Consider the following 16,137-nt stretch of genomic DNA (forward strand, 5'->3'; position numbering starts at 1 on the left):
CACACACACACACACACACACACATAATTGTACCCCTCCTCCTTATCCCCTCTCTGCTTCATGTATGATTTAAGCCCTTTTTCTCATTCTCATGAGCTCTAGTTCAGCTCCCCTTCTCTCCTTTCTTCTGTCACACACTCTCTCTCTCTCTCTCTCTCTCTCTCTCTCTCTCTCTCTCTCTCTCTCTCTCTCTCTCTCTCTCTCTCATGTTTTCTCTCCTCATGTTTTTTCTCTCTATCCTAGAGCTCTGCCCCCCCCTCTCTCCCTCTCCTTCTCTCTCTGTCTGTCTGTCCATCTTTCTCTCTCTCTCACTACTACTTTCTCTCCTCCTCCTCCACATCCCCCTCTCCCTCTCCTTCTCTCTCCCCAAGTGGCTGAGAGTTGGATGAAAGGAGGTGTAATCATCTGAAGTGTGCCGACGATACTCTCATTAAGGACCAGGGGCCACTCCACAGTCCAGAGCGATCGTCCGCAGGTTAAACATGGCGCCTCTCTCCCGAGGGCCCTGCCACACATGGAGGAGGGGAGTTTATTATAGTGTACACATCGAGTGCCCCACTCTTCAGCCGATGTCAGCGGTTCATCCCCAAGATTCACACTCCGAGCTCACACGCACGTCATTTGATCTGGACTAGAACGAGCTCCAACATGGACGCACCAAATTTTTTTTAAATTTATTTTATTTCTTTTTTTAAGCGTAATTTCTGCATCCATACAATGTTATTTCCAATTGTCAATCAGTTATTTTTCACTCAGATGATTGTGATAGGCATTTGATTGGTAAGAGCTGATTGATAATGATTGAAAGGATTCAAATGGTGCTCAGTCAGCCATTCTATACTCCCCATATATCCCCCAGCATATTTTTCTGTAATTAAGGGTTCAGTATAAGCTGAAGGACTCAAACATTTGTATGTATGACAATGTATTACAATTCAGTTAATCCATTAGTCATATTTGCCGTGTTCATAGAATCGTTGTCCACTGTATGACTGCAGTCTGAGCTGAGAAACGGAGGCATTTCTTTTTGGTTGGCCATCTTGTGTTGGCTGGGAGAGAGATGCCTCTGCTTTTGAAGGCATGAAGGAAATGTCTGGCGGAGAGCCGGCGTGTGGTTCACTGCCCTGTGTGTGTCTGTGTGTGTGTGTGTGTGTGTGTGTGTGTGTCTGTGTGTGTGTGTGTGTGTGTGTGTGTGTGTGTGTGTGTGTGTGAGTGATGGAGGGAAACAGGAAGAGGGCGCATTCTGCACCGTCCAGCAAGAAGCTGCGGCCAAATGCGAAAAGCTTTCTGCCCTGTGGAGAATTCTCATGGCATGTTAAGAGGAGTAATGAGCCCCTGTGTGTGTGTGTGTGTGTGTGTGTGTGTGTCAGTTTGGCTGTGTATGTGTTTTGTCTATGTATGTTTGTGAGAATGTGGGTGTTTTGTCTAGCATGTGTGCATAATGGTGTTTTGCCTTTGCTTAAAAGTTTTGACATCTCTGACATTGTGTGTGTGTGTGTGTGTGTGTGTGTGTGTGTGTATGATCTGGTCTGGGAGTATGTGCTGGTCTCTGTCTGTCTGTGTGTGTGTGTGTGCGTGTAAGATGTGGCCTGTGGCGTAGGCCCTCTCAGTTGAAAATAATCTAATGATAGGGGAAGGAGAACTCTCACATATGGCTTCTGGCGTGGCAGTTTATTTTGCTGGCGAGTGTGAAAAAAGGCCGGCTCACACTTGAAAGTGGATCTGCGGTCAGGAGGGGTCTGGAGATGGGGACCCGTAAGCAGATTACTGTCAGAGCCACCGTTGCCCCGGAAACGGCCTCCGTCAGCCCGCCTTTGCTGCCTTTGGGTTTGTGCTTCATGGGTTTGGGTTTGGGTTTTTTTTTTTTTTGGGGGTTTTGTGCTCGAAAAGGAACAAAACGAACCCATCCCACCCCTCAACAATTTTATAACTTCTTTTGGCTCACCCCGACCGAGTGGTTGTATTTGTGTGTGTGCGTCTGTGTGCGCGCGCGTGTGTGAGTGCATGTGTGTGTCTCTGTGCACTCTACCCAGTGGGTATAGAACACAAGGCTCCAGTTTCAGAGCCGGCTGAATGCTAGACTGATCTCTGTTGTTTGTAGAGGGGAGGTGTGTGTGTGTGTGTGTGTGTGTGTGTGTGTGTGTGTGTGTGTGTGTCGTGGTGGGGGTATCGGGGTGTAACTGGGTGCGGTCAGTAGGGGCTAAGAAGGCCATAAGGGAACGCTTTTTTTTTTTCTGGATTCCCACCTCAGAGCGCCTCGAGCCTCAAACAGGAAGTTCCACCCAGGGTCAGGACGTAGCCTGGAGCTTCATGGCTAACCGCATGTGACGCTGTGCAACCCCTCCTTGCCCTCTGCCTAATACCCTGTAGTTAATACAGGGGTTATTTTAGGAATCATTGGAAGCAGATGAGTGCCTGTTGTGTGCCATGTTTTATTTTTCGGCCATGTTCTTGTTCTTGTTGATGTTTAAAAAAGCTTTGGATATGAATATGTTTTGAAAATGTTCTGAAACCTGTCTTTGTGTGTTTTGTTTTTCTTTATCTTCCACAGGGGGACCGTACAGTGGTTTAGGGGAACTTGTATACAGAGAGAGTGTTCCGATGCACACGTTTGCCAAGTATCTCTTCACGTCTCTCCTACCTCACGACGCTGAACTGGCTTATAAAATTGCACTGCGAGCAATGCGGTGAGTACCAACAAGCACAAACACTTACCTACAAAAAGAATGGGACAGAACTGTTTTTTGACCAGGGGACAGGTCACTAAAAGGTCTGGTCACCCTATGCTACCATCAGTCAGGCTAAACAGCAAAGGATCTGAGTTGTGTGTGTGTGTGTGTGTGTGTGTGTGTGACAGGAAGGGAGAAATAAAAGGATGTGGTGGGGGGTGGTTGGAGAGACAAAGAGAGGTGGGCTATCTGGGGCACTGTTTAATCACAAAACTGCCTTTTCGCTTGGAAGCACGCTAAATAATTCAACACGGCTGAAAATGAGTTTTAGAAAATGTGTGAATAATAAATATGTGGCATTGCGTCTAATTTTGGTTATGATTCCTCTTGGCCTTTGCTTTTCTGTTAAACCCCACCCCCCACGCCCTCCCCCAAGACAGTCATATATAAACACACTCACACTCATACTCACACACAATTATTTTATTATTCCCACCACAGTTTTTCACCTTCACCAGTGCAGACACACAATCTTGCGCGGTGCGGAGCCGTAGTGTTTTGTCTCACTGTGAAAAGACTTCAACAGTAATGCTTTGCTAGTGCACCATTTCCTGTTTCAGTGTAAATTTGTTCAGGCTGCTGGAAATTAAGTTGAACTTCTCTGTTGAAATTGCAGTGGCTGCCCAATGAGTTTTGGTGTGTTCCTGCTGTCAGCTGTTAGTCACACTGATTTCATGGATTCAGATCATTTTAGGAGTGGAAAGTTTCTCTATAATACATTTACTAGAGGAGTTTGTAAAGCCCTTATATCTGTAGTCAGGTCATATCAGGAAACGGAAACACATCAATAATTGCATCGACTGTTGAGGTGACATGTTTCAAACGGAACCTCCCAAACCAAACACAAAGCTCCACCTATATCAATACTGTGTGTGTGTGTGTGTCTGAGAGTGTGTGTGTCTGAGAGTGTGTGTGTCTGAGGAGTGTGTGTGTGTGTGTGTGTGTGTGTGTGAGAGTGTGTGTGTGTCTCTGAGAGTGTGCGTGAGTGTTTATCTGTGTGAGTGTGTCATTTTGTGTGTCTGTGTGTGGGTGGTTGGTTGTTTAGTTGTGTTTGTGTGTTTCCCACTTTTTGAGTATTGACTTGATGGGCTATAAAAAGCAACTCCGCTCCCCTCCCTAATAACCAGCCACCACCCCAATGGACACCAGCCTTTCATCTCCCTGCTCCTTCACCCTCCCTCGCTCGCTCGCCGAGGCTCTCAGCCTTCCCCACAACTGATTTATTATTAGGCCTTTAATGTTTCGCCAGCGAACGGTATGTCTTGGCCCCAACGCCAGCCAAGTCCCCTACAGAAAGAACCCACCTGCATGTGATGTTTAAGGAAATATTCCACAGTAATAAACCCGTGTGATGTTGTGAAGTTATGAGCCGTAATCTAATAGACGTGCATTTATTGTTTCTGAATGGCTACAGATGGGGGTTGAGTGGCTGCATATGTTGCCTTTAAAAAGTAACCCCCAACCCCCAATCCCCTCACCCGCCTGTCTACCCCATGAACCCCATATGTGAGTGTGTTCATGGGAGCGTTTGGGAGTGAGACAAAGCCAAATTTGTGTCTGGCCCAAGTGCCCCTCTGGCATACAGGCGCTTTTTCAATGTCTGCTTTGGTTATGGAGAGGAGGTCAACTGAGTGTAATCAGCAATTTGTGAAGGCATTTATGTCCAGTCCAGAGATGCCGGACAGAGAGCGGCAGTATCTGTAGAGACCACACACACACACACACACACACACACACACACACACACACACTCTGACACACACTCAAACCCCCTCCTTCCAAACGAGATTCCATGAACCGTTTGAATGTCACTGGTGCCTTTGAAGTGTGTGTGTGTGTGTGTGTGTGTGTGTGTGTGTGTGGGGTGCAGGCACCAAAGTCAAAAAGGCAAGAAGGCATCCTTGGAAAGGGACCAAGAGTGCTACAAACCTTCCACCCCACCCCCCTCTCCCCCTCCCCACCTCTCAGGGGCCTCTGGGAGATATGTGATAACCACAGTGTGTGTGTCCAAACAAACAGCCTCCGCTCCAGGTAGCCACAGACACAGAGACTGGCTCTTTGTGTGCTTGCTTACCATGACCACCCCCCTCCACACACACACACACACACACACACCGCCCGAGTCACAAGTCTCCTAGCTGACCCAAGCTGCTCTTCATAACACTGGAGGTACACATACACACACACACACACACACGCGTGCGTGCGCGCGCGCTCGTTTTGGGGGTTCAGGTGAAAAGTTCGGCATTTCCTGTGATGTCAGGCCGAGTGGAGGAGGTGTCGTGTTTCTGCTGGGTCTCCGCTCCCTCTGGGAGCCGTGGCGGGTGAAGCGGAGTGTTTGAACCCGAGAGCAGATGAAATATTAGTGTGAGTTCTTAAAGCGGGTTAGATGGTGCTCAGAGTGTGAGACGGATCCTCTGGGCTAAAAAACTGCCCCTAATGCCCCTTAATGCCTCCCATATGGCCAGCAGAGAGGGGAGTAGAGGGGAGGTTCATCTCCGGATCACTGGAGCCAGCCAGCGCTTCAACCAGCTTCATCAGGCAGCCACCGCCTGGTCTCAGTGGAGGGCCTGTGTGTGTGTGTGTGTGTGTGTGTGTGTGTGTGTGAGAGAGAGAGTGAGGCAGAGTGTTTATCTGTGTGGGTGGTTGGGTGTTTAGTAGTGTGTGTGTACGGGTGGGTGTGTGTGCGTGTTCATGATTGTGTGTGTGTGTGGGGGTTTTTGAGCATGTGTGCGTGCCTGTGTGTGAGTGTGTGCTAGAGAGCGGACGTTTCCCAGAGATGGGCGAGTGAGTTCATTAAGAGCCATCAGCTGAAGAGGAGACGTTAGGAGAGGAGAGGAGAGGAGATGAGCTCCCCTCTCCAGCGAGGGCGCTTAATGAGCAGAGAGGCCCCAGAGAGGCTGCATCTGATGGGCCTACAGCAGCGGGGGGCTGGTTGCTGCTGGAGCTCTCTGCATCTAGGGTGTGTGTGTGTGTTTTTGTCAAGTCCACAAGTCCATGTGTGTTTATTTATGTGCTGGCCTGCGTGTATAAGTATTTCGGTGCGGTGTGCAAGTGTAAGTGTCTCTACATGTCCAAGGGTCATTCTCTCTGTGTGTGTGTGTGTGCGCGTGCGCGCGCATATTCAGCAGGGAGTTGCCGTGTCTCCAGCTCATAGGCGTCTCCAGCCCTGGCTCTAGAGCAAACTGGACTGGCATCTCATCTCAGTCAAACCCCCTTCTATACGCCCGGCTTGCTGGAGGCTACCCTTCAGCTCAAGCAGCCATTAAAATCGATCATCGACTGCAGCCAATTGGAGGGCCCTCTCCGGCCTCGGCCAATTGGAGTTTGGTCACAGGCTTTAGCCCGTAGGAGGCTGGCCAGTGGAAAAAAAAAAGGGGAAAAAAACAGGCGCACAAAAGCAGCCAGTTGTAGATCATTCTCAGGCTTCAGCCAGTAGCTGGAAAAATAGTTGCGGTCCATAGCCCATCCCCTGGAGAATGTACACAGTTGTTAGCCAATGGAAACACATCTCTCTGTCCTTAGCCAATGGAAAACCGTATTGCTGTGCTTTGCCAATGGAGGAGATGTGACGTCCATAAAAAGAGCCATCACAGTCCTTAGCCAATGGAAGTGCAGTTGCACACCCACAGCCAGTAGCTCAGCCAATAGCTCCATGCAGCAGGAATAAGAACAGTGCACTTTGGGAAAGCAAAGTGTGCTGGGGTTGCTGCTGGCATGACTCGGCATGAGTGTGCATTTCCTGTGAACTCAGTGGTGCTTAATGTGGGTGAACGGAAGACGGCGCATCAGCACAACTACCCATCTGACCAACCTCTCTCTCTCTCTCTCTCTCTGTGTGTCCCTCTCTCCCTCTCCCTTTACTGACCGCAGGTTACCAGTATTGGAATCCACGGCTCTTCTCTCTGTGTGTGTGTGTGTGTCCTCTCTCCCTGTCCCCGCATCACCACATTGTGTGGGGTGGTGACCCCAACCACTACCCGGTGCTGGTTCACACCCCCAGCCACACTCAGAAGTCACAACAGTGCGAGCTGGCCTCCACCATGCTCACCGCAGCCAAAGGTCAGACCCCCCTCAGCCCCTACACACACACACACACACATACACAAACACACACACACAAACACATGTCTGGTTCCTTTGTACTGATGATTGATATCACTATTGATTTGATGTTGATTGATAGCTAATTGTTTTTTCACTTTTAAACTAATAAAATTAGACAGGCAAGTTCTAGTTTTTACATGTGGCACCCCTCTTGATTTCTATATGAAATTGCATACAAATTAGCCTGTCAGGTTTTTTTTTATATCATATTCTAACAACAGTAGAGGCACAAACAACTCTAATTGCCTGTAGCTGTGTGACTGTCCCCTCCATATTGTATTGCAGAGCCTCTCTCAGCAGCTGCTTCACTGTCAGAATACCTCTCTCTCTCTTAATAGCAGGAGAGAGTTGTGCTTTAGGCAGACTCGTGCACAGAACAAAGACTTGTCGCTGTGTGTATCTACCACTGCCTCTCATCCTCTCTGGTCTGCTCTGTGTTGATTTCAGGAGACGGCCGGTGGTTAGAAACAGTATTAGAGTCCATACAGAAAAACATCCACACCTCGTCCCACATCTTCAAACTGGCGCAGGATGCCTTCAAGATCGCCACCCTCATGGACAGCCTGCCCGATATCACCTTACTCAAAGTATCCCTGGAACTAGGACTTCAGGTGAGACTCATCCTCAGAGCCCCAGTCTGTGAGCCTCCTACGTCCTCCCCAGTACTGAAATACTGCCTCTGTGAACAGGAACTGCAAGTTTGAGTTTAAAATGCTTCCTCTGTGGTTGAGTTTGACCAAACTTTGTGAAATAGAGTAGACCTCTTATCAATATTTCAGCATGGCCTTCTTTAGCTACTTCCCTTCAGTACCGCTTTCATAGCTCCTCATGACCTCATTTTTTTTTACCTTCTGACATTCTGTGGGCCCCTTTGGTTAACCAGGATGTTGATTTATTATCTTTACTGAGCATGGGTGTTCTTTTTTGCAGGTAATGAGAATGACACTCTCAACATTAAATTGGAGAAGGCGGGAAATGGTACGGTGGCTGGTTACCTGTGCCACAGAAGTTGGTACGTCACACCCTTTTTTTTAATGTTAACTTTATTTAATGACCAGGTGTTGTAGAATATGACCACACTGATTGGTGTTGTTGCTGTTGTTGAATGGAATTAAGAAGTTCTCTGATCTGATAAAAAGCATTGGACTGTATGCAATGATTGGTTATACCATGATCCAGTGATTTATTAATATGTAAAACTGTGTTATTGGCCCATGACTCCTGTGTTCTAGGCTTGTAATCTAGAAGAGTAATCAGACTCTCAGACTCTAGAAGAGTAATCAGACTAATCAAATTAGATCTCTGAGCTCCTAATCAGAATGGTGTATTTTCTGTGTGTGTGTGTGTGTACGTGTCGCTGCAGGGGTCTATGCACTGGACAGCATCATGCAGAGCTGGTTCACACTCTTCACACCGACGGAGGCCACAAGCATCGTGGCGACGACGGTCATGTCCAACAGCACCATCGTGCGCCTGCACCTGGACTGCCACCAGCAGGAGAAGCTGGCGGGCAGCGCGCGGACGCTGGCACTGCAGTGCGCCATGAAGGACCCGCAGAACTGCGCGCTGTCGGCGCTGACGCTCTGCGAGAAGGACCACATCGCCTTCGAGACGGCCTACCAGATCGTGCTGGACGCGGCCACCACCGGCATGAGCTACACGCAGCTCTTCACCATTGCGCGCTACATGGAGCACCGCGGCTACCCGATGCGCGCCTACAAGCTGGCCTCGCTGGCCATGGCCCACCTCAACCTGAGCTACAACCAGGACACGCACCCGGCCATCAACGACGTGCTGTGGGCGTGCGCGCTCAGCCACTCGCTGGGCAAGAACGAGCTGGCCGCCATCATCCCGCTGGTGGTCAAGAGCGTCAAGTGCGCCACGGTGCTCTCGGACATCTTGCGGCGGTGCACGTTGACCACGCCGGGCATGGTGGCGCTGCACAGCCGGCGGAACTCGGGCAAGCTCATGTCGCTGGACAAGGCGCCGCTGCGGCAGCTGCTGGACGCCACCATCGGCGCCTACATCAACACCACGCACTCGCGCCTCACGCATATCAGCCCGCGCCACTACAGCGAGTTTATCGAGTTCCTCAGCAAGGCGCGCGAGACCTTCCTCATGGCGCACGACGGACACATCCAGTTCACGCAGTTCATAGACAACCTGAAACAGATCTACAAAGGCAAAAAGAAACTGATGATGCTGGTCCGAGAGAGATTTGGTTAAACAAGACCCCCCCCTACACACAAACACAGGGAGGAGGGGAGGGGGGCAAAAAAAAAAAAAAACACCTACCCTTCCTCTCAGCTCTTACTTGAGTTTGCCTTTGTATCGTTTCTAACTTAAAAGTGACAAGCAAACAAACAAATAAACAAACAGAGAACCGATGGAAGGAGCAGGACTTGAGGGAAGCAGCCAGAACCACAGCGGTATTATAATGTGTATAGACCTGTTAGTTTGCGAAAGCGAAAAAAAAAAGACAAAAAAAAAAACAAACGAACAGAAAGTGTCATGTCGTGGACGTTTGTGTGTTTCCCTTCATTTTGTATGAAAGAGCGCGAGTGTGATAAAAGAGGGAAAAAAAATAAGAAAATGGAAAAAAAAAAAATGTTTTGGTTTACACTGAGTATATGTTGTCCAGTGGCAAAAGGCCCACAGAGCACTCCTGTTTTCTCTGTTCACAATCCCAGCCTCAAAGAGAAGAGATATGGCTTTAAACCAAACACGACACCTCCATCCTAAGTGACAAGTACCTCGTACGGATCCAGCTTTACTCCCACCTGACCTGCTCACACATTTCCAGTAAAGTGAATAAGCGTGCGAAAAGCAACGAGAGAGAGAGAGAGAGAGAGAGAAAAAAAAACAATTTTCCTAGCTTTTTTGTTCTCTTTTTTTTCCCTTCCCCAGGAAGCCGTGAAATATCCAACTCCAAGCTACCCTTGCTTTGCAGTGCTGTTTGGTCTGAAGCATATAGACAAATTACACCTGTTATTATACACATACACACACACACACACACACACACACACACACACACACACACACACACAAACAGACACACATACACACAGACACAGTTAAAGAAACGCGCTGTGTCTCACATGTACATGCACACACACATATAAACACACACACACACATAAGAACTCCAACACCCCCATTGTGCTTGCGCTTGTGGAAACTTAGCAACTGTCAACATACATTCTCAGGGATTTCTCTAAAAACAGAAAATGACAAAAAAAGAGAGAATGAGAGCATTTTATTGTACTGTATATATGATAGTATATGTCTGAATATTGAGAAAATGTATATGTTAACTAATTTATAAAAGAATATTCTATGTAATGCAAAATACTTGAAGCTGCAGTACCATGGTTTTAAACAAACAAAAAAAAACATATCAGAAGGACTAAACGGTGGCCGTGCCTGAGTCCCACGCGTGTGTGTGTGACGAACGGTGGACTTGTATGCTGGGTTTCTATGCAGAGCCACTCGAAGCCCTGCGTGTTCAGGCTGGTCTATCGAAACCATGACTGGGGGGATGTTTTGTATGTACATACAAAATGTTTGTATCCGGTGTGGACTCACTTTTTTTGTACAGGGCATCAGAGATAAAGGAGAGTTGGAAAGAGAGGGAGAGAGAGGTGGGAGAGGACGGATGAACCAGAGCAGCAAGCCTTAGCATTAAGTAGGTAATGCAAGCATCCATAGGCCCCCGTGCCTCAAAAGCCTAGAAATGTAGAGATCCATCTGAAACGGACTTTCTATTTATCAACGTTGACCACACAGACATCCAGAGTAAAAATTGGCCTGAAACACATCCATAACTCTCTCCACAAATGATCAAGTGACAAAGAAAAAAAAAAGACAGACTCCATTTTATGCACAAATAACATGTCCATGCCTCCTCTGCCGGCATCTTGACTTTGTGCAGGACAGAAAGTTGCTGTATACGTCTGACTGTTCCAATTTTTAAAAATGCTTTTTTTTTATGTTTCCTTTTCTGATTTTGTTCCTCTAGAATTCCTCAAACAAGAACAGCCTTCTTTCTCGCCTTGTCTTAACGCTTTAAAATAACCAAACTGGAGTTCTAACTACCAAACTTGTTCATTAAAATGAAAAGCCAACCAACTTTGGTTACAACTTTAGTGTCTTTAATTTTAGCTGAATGGTTCTGTACTTTGTGCTTTAAAAAGCAGTTTTTTTCCTTTTTGGTGCAAAAACGTCTAGTGTCTCTTGTTCTCTTAGAGGTATGTTTGTAGCTCTTTTTTTGTTTTGTTTAGAAAACTGAAATCTCATGTTCTCCATTTTATTTATTATGAAAGGTAAACGATTGTACTTCATCACCCTTGGCGACATGCTCATGAAGTTGAAATTAAGATTTGATACACCAATATCAATTTATTTATGTAACTAAATCACTGTTTTATAAACTTGTTAATGATTCAACATTTTTGTTTTAATTAAATTAGTTTTTTTGAGAGGACTCCGTGTGTGTGTGTGTGTGCGTGTGTGTGTGGTTGGTTGGTTCAGTCTCAGTGGAAGTTTATTATTCCAAATTAGCACCAATCCATCAGAAGTGTGGGCATAATTTAATGTGCCAAGTACTCGTCTACCTCTTTCCTAATGTCTGCCCTGCAGTGCCTCAGTAAATATCACTAATACTGAATATGCTGTATATATTTCAGTCAGTATCACTAATGGCGAATATATTTCAATCCATATCGACAATGCAGAATATAGTTCCATAAATATCACAAACGCCGAATGTAGTTCAGTCAATATCAATCGTGCACAATATATTTCAGTTTATATCACTAATGCATAATATATTTCAGTCAATATCAGTCACACACAATATATTTAAGTATATACCATTAATGCAGAGTATATTTCAGCATATATCACTAATGCAGAGTACATTTTAGTATAGATCACTAATGCATAATATATTTCCGTGGATGACTGTTGAGTCCTGATGAGTGTGCAAATCCCTCTTATAAAGTAGGTAGTATGCATAGCAAGTAAATGGTGAAAATCTTTTCACTTATTTTGGTCTAGTTTTTTCAATTTTCATATGGTAATGGATCAGGATATATCTGTACTGACCAAAAAGTAAGGGTTTTCCTCTCCAGATATCTCCATTTTATTTAGACTGACCCTCTTGAAACATTGAAACATTCAGCGGTAGTAATACGTTTTAACTCATTTCGGGGTTATATTGCTCACATTTCTCTGTGCACATCTCTAATACTCGGTGCTTTGTTGTGTATGGGTACATCCCATTAAAGCAAACTTTTTCCTCTTGATTGATATATTAAAGAGTGATGACATGTCAATTTAGACAATGCACTGTGTTTGGAAGTTAATGGAGACATCCAAACACTAAGTGGCTGACTTCATTGGGTATTACTTTTTGCTACTACATATTTAGTTTGCTGGCTTTCTAGATAATCTTTTGATGTCACTTGTTTAACTTGTTAAACACTGAATATCAAATCTCTTTTGGAGGAATTACTAGGACTTAGAGTCTCTGGGCCATCAATAAACATACAGGAAGTCATTTTCGGTGGCAGGAAGGCCCAAGGGGCCCTGGTGAGAAGCTCTGGCAGTCAGTGGCCTCACATCTGTAGAGCCATGGGCCGCAGTAGCATACACAATAGACATTCTAGAAGCAGCCTAAACAAACAATATCTCCAAGCAACAGAGAACCTTACCTTCCATTTTTGGAACCGAGCAAGGTTGCCCACATTGTTCCAGTAGTGATCAGTCATGCCTTTTGTCTGGATGGAGAAGATCAAGTTTAGGATTTACAACCTGATATCCCTGTGAGGTTCAAGGTTCACACAGCCAAAAGCAGGCCTCATCAATCTTGCACGTTTCCTTAACTAAACAGGAACTTCTCTAACAGCTGCTGTCTTGAATATTTACATCCGTTACATTATTCAAGCCCAACATCCTGGGTATTTCCAAATCACTAGTAAAACTGGCATGCTGACCAGAGAGACACATTAGGGTGATTCAAATGAAATTATGATAAATTCAAGGGATTATTTGCAGTTATTATAACGAAATCAAATGATGAGAACATGGATGGCAAGTGGTATTAAATAACATTTGGTACAATGGTAGTCCAGTGGTATTAAATAACATTTGGTACAATGGTAGTCCATACAAACATACAAACCGAGACAGGTAGGATTGTCAAATGATCTCTTACAAAGTGTGTATGCAAATTATGCTTAGATCATGTCTTTTCTTAAAACAGGGTAAATTGCTGCGGTCCAGTTCTACCAAGGGAAAGATTAAGACGGGTGGTATTTTGGGGGAGCACCTAACACTGTGCCAACAACAAAAGAGGTTGTCAGTGAGCAAATGGCTTTGGAAGACTATGCAGATGGATTACCTGCCCCTTAGTGTGAGTAAATTGAGGTCCAGAAGTGTATTATTATCACTTGGTTCTTCTCATCTGCATTTAGTAATGCCATAGGCTTTTATTGATGATGCGTGATAGAAAACTAGTATTGCGCAATTCAAATATTTGAACAAATCAATTACTACAGTAGATGAGAAATGGCATAGATATCACCTGTCACCTGTTGTTTTGAACAGCTAGAACACATCCTCATCTCCATAGGCAACATCCCCAGGGTTTCAATCTCTTCGCTGCTAATCTGATCCCAGGGGCGCCTATTTATGCAATTAATTGCTTTTATGTTTAGAGCTATTTTTAAAGCAAGGATTACACACACAGATGTTTCACAGGTTTTCACAAAGTCATCTGAAGATTTTCAAAATAAATGTATCAACTGGGAACAACAAGCAAAAGCAAAAAAAATCCTAAAGCCATATACTGTCTCAAAAGCATAGTGACATCTCACCTGTATGTGTGTTTAAATTAGGTGAGTGGGCACCTATTCACTGAGCACAAATAACAGGTGGTGGACACAGGGAGACCTGTGCCTGGACTGGGGCTGTTAGCTCCCTCTGTCCGCTGTGTTCATGTCTGTGAAAGATGAGTCTCTGGCGTCCCTTCTGTTCATTACTTTAGCCACTGACCCCTCACAGGCTGAAAATGTCAGGCACTAGGAGGGACCGCACCAGAAGACAGCTCTATTGGTACAGCTCTCCCCAGATGAAAGCACTTCAGATGTCTTAACCTTAACCAGATAATTGGCTTGTCCTCCAAGGAGAACCCAGTGATATTCTCAAAAAAAAACGCTTAATTTACAGGACTTTCATACATTCTATATGAATATAAGATTTTATGGAAAAGGTGCTTTCTAAGTAAGTACATACTATAAGATATTATAAAACTACTATCATAGACTACTATTAAAATGGTACCATGGGGATTAAGTTTTACTTTATCCTCAACCTCGATTTGAGCTAAAAATGTACCCAATAATGTCCTTCAACCTTAAGTTGGGTTTTGCTAATCTCACCTCAAGTATCTGTTTCCTGTGTTTTCTGAGTTTTGCTCTTGAAAGCAGGCTCTTACATGACTGTTAAAGAGACACGTTAGCATAATGGTGCTATCCTGTTACTCCACTGTAGTCTCGTGACCTTTACCTCATGACCTTTGACTTGTACAGAATGTTTACACCAGAAGAGGCTCACTGTCATTTTGGCTTCAGCTTAAATGATCCTTCAGACACACAACAACATCTTGACCCCTGACCTTTCAGGGATGACAAGAGGCCATCTTCAAGGCTGACACTCCACCCTGTCACCATTCGCACTACCGATCCAATAAGTCTTGGGTAAGTCTTGGCATAGGTGCAGCCCGTCTCATTGTAATTCCCTCACCACTCCACATCATCCTCCCTCTCTTCTTTCCTTCTTCTTGGGGTCAGTTTCCTTCTTTATGTCACGCATCTCTGTGCCCGTGGGACACTCCGAGACACCAGCCGTATCCAAAGTGATTTATATATCGTGCCAAATGCCCTTCTCCCTGCTCCTCGTACCCAAGTGAATTTCCATAAATGCTTTATGAATGCCCCCTTTTATTTTTATTTATGGCCCAAGGTTTTATAATTAAATAGTAATTAATACCGGTCCGTGCTGCTTGTCGTGCGTAGCGTCTTCTCCAGCGCATGATTAATGAGCCCCATCTATTAACTCAGCCAACAAGCCCAGACTCTGTGCGACAAATCTGATTAAGGTGATAAGACTTCATTATCACACTAAAAAAGAAAGGGGGGTCCAACTTCATTTTAAAACTGCCCCGATTACACCCCATCTCTCTACCTGGCCATCTCAGCGAAATAGATCTCCTGTAAGATTCATAATAGATGAAGAAGAATAGGGGGACATCAATAAATCTGATAACTTCATTTAAAGCTGTGTGAATTCAGCAGCATTTTACCAGAGGGCCCCTATTACTTTTAATTGTATTTAAAGGAGATGTAATGAATGTCCCTGGACCACCGGATTTTCCTCACATTCCTTGACAGAAAGGGGAAATTTAAGGATGTAAATGATATTTCTGTCGTCCCTCTGTCTCCACTCTCATGTCTTGTTGATGAGCCATATGTACAGTCTCATTCTCTCTTCCCAACGGGAAGGTGGTGTTTTCAATTGCAGGTACAGAAATAGCCTCTTTCAGTATTTTTAATCCAGATTCGCTTTATTTGCTCTGTTTCGGTTCTATCAAACAGCGGCCTCCAGGGAGTGGTCTCTGATCAAGATCTCTGACTCTCTCACACATTGGCAGCACTGTGCGGAAATATAATAAAGAGATGAGCCTTTGATATTTCCCTTCGGACAAGTATATTCTGCCACCGCTCTGATATGCCCCCACCCCACCCCCACCCACATACACCTTCACTACCTATACTTACAAAAATGGCGACTCTCTAAAGAGGTGTACCGTAGGAAATTGTCAATCATGTCCCCTTGTCTGTCCTCATGGACCCCTCCTCAGGTGTCATTCATCTCTCCTCCCCAATCTCAAACAAAGAAAGAATTCTATGGTATTACTGTGTGGATAAATCCCAGGAGATTCTAAAGATATCTATGGTATCACTCAGGAGCTACAAAACACCTTTAATGTGGTGATGATGAAGGCACAGTGGAGTCCAGTTGCTACCACAGTGCTAAGAACTGATAAGTGCAAAGCAAATTCCAGTATATTGTGTATTATGTAGAACTCACCAGCGAATTGGGCTCAGGGTGTATTTTTAGTGCTAAGAGTGTAAGATGAATATAAGAATGTGAGAGAAATATACTCCATAAGGCATGATCCATGGGTTAGCAGAGGAGGAGAATTGCAGGTGTAGGAGGATCAGAGTACAGGAGC

At 45.2% G+C, this 16,137-nt stretch overlaps 1 protein-coding gene across 1 annotated transcript in view; it reads left to right on the plus strand.

Annotated features, from left to right (window-relative positions):
- The window catches only part of zswim6 (zinc finger, SWIM-type containing 6), a 58,500-nt gene extending 47,178 nt beyond the window's left edge, over positions 1–11,322 (plus strand). The window contains 6 exon segments of the mRNA XM_048258707.1: positions 2,552–2,687; positions 6,603–6,656; positions 6,658–6,791; positions 7,284–7,447; positions 7,767–7,848; positions 8,200–11,322. Of these exon segments, the coding sequence (XP_048114664.1) occupies positions 2,552–2,687; positions 6,603–6,656; positions 6,658–6,791; positions 7,284–7,447; positions 7,767–7,848; positions 8,200–9,062 (1,433 nt within the window). The 3' untranslated portion in view covers positions 9,063–11,322.
- Positions 11,323–16,137: the final 4,815 nt, after the last annotated feature.

The sequence above is a fragment of the Alosa alosa genome, chromosome 12 (genome assembly GCF_017589495.1).
Source record: "Alosa alosa isolate M-15738 ecotype Scorff River chromosome 12, AALO_Geno_1.1, whole genome shotgun sequence".
Lineage (NCBI taxonomy): Eukaryota > Metazoa > Chordata > Actinopteri > Clupeiformes > Clupeidae > Alosa > Alosa alosa.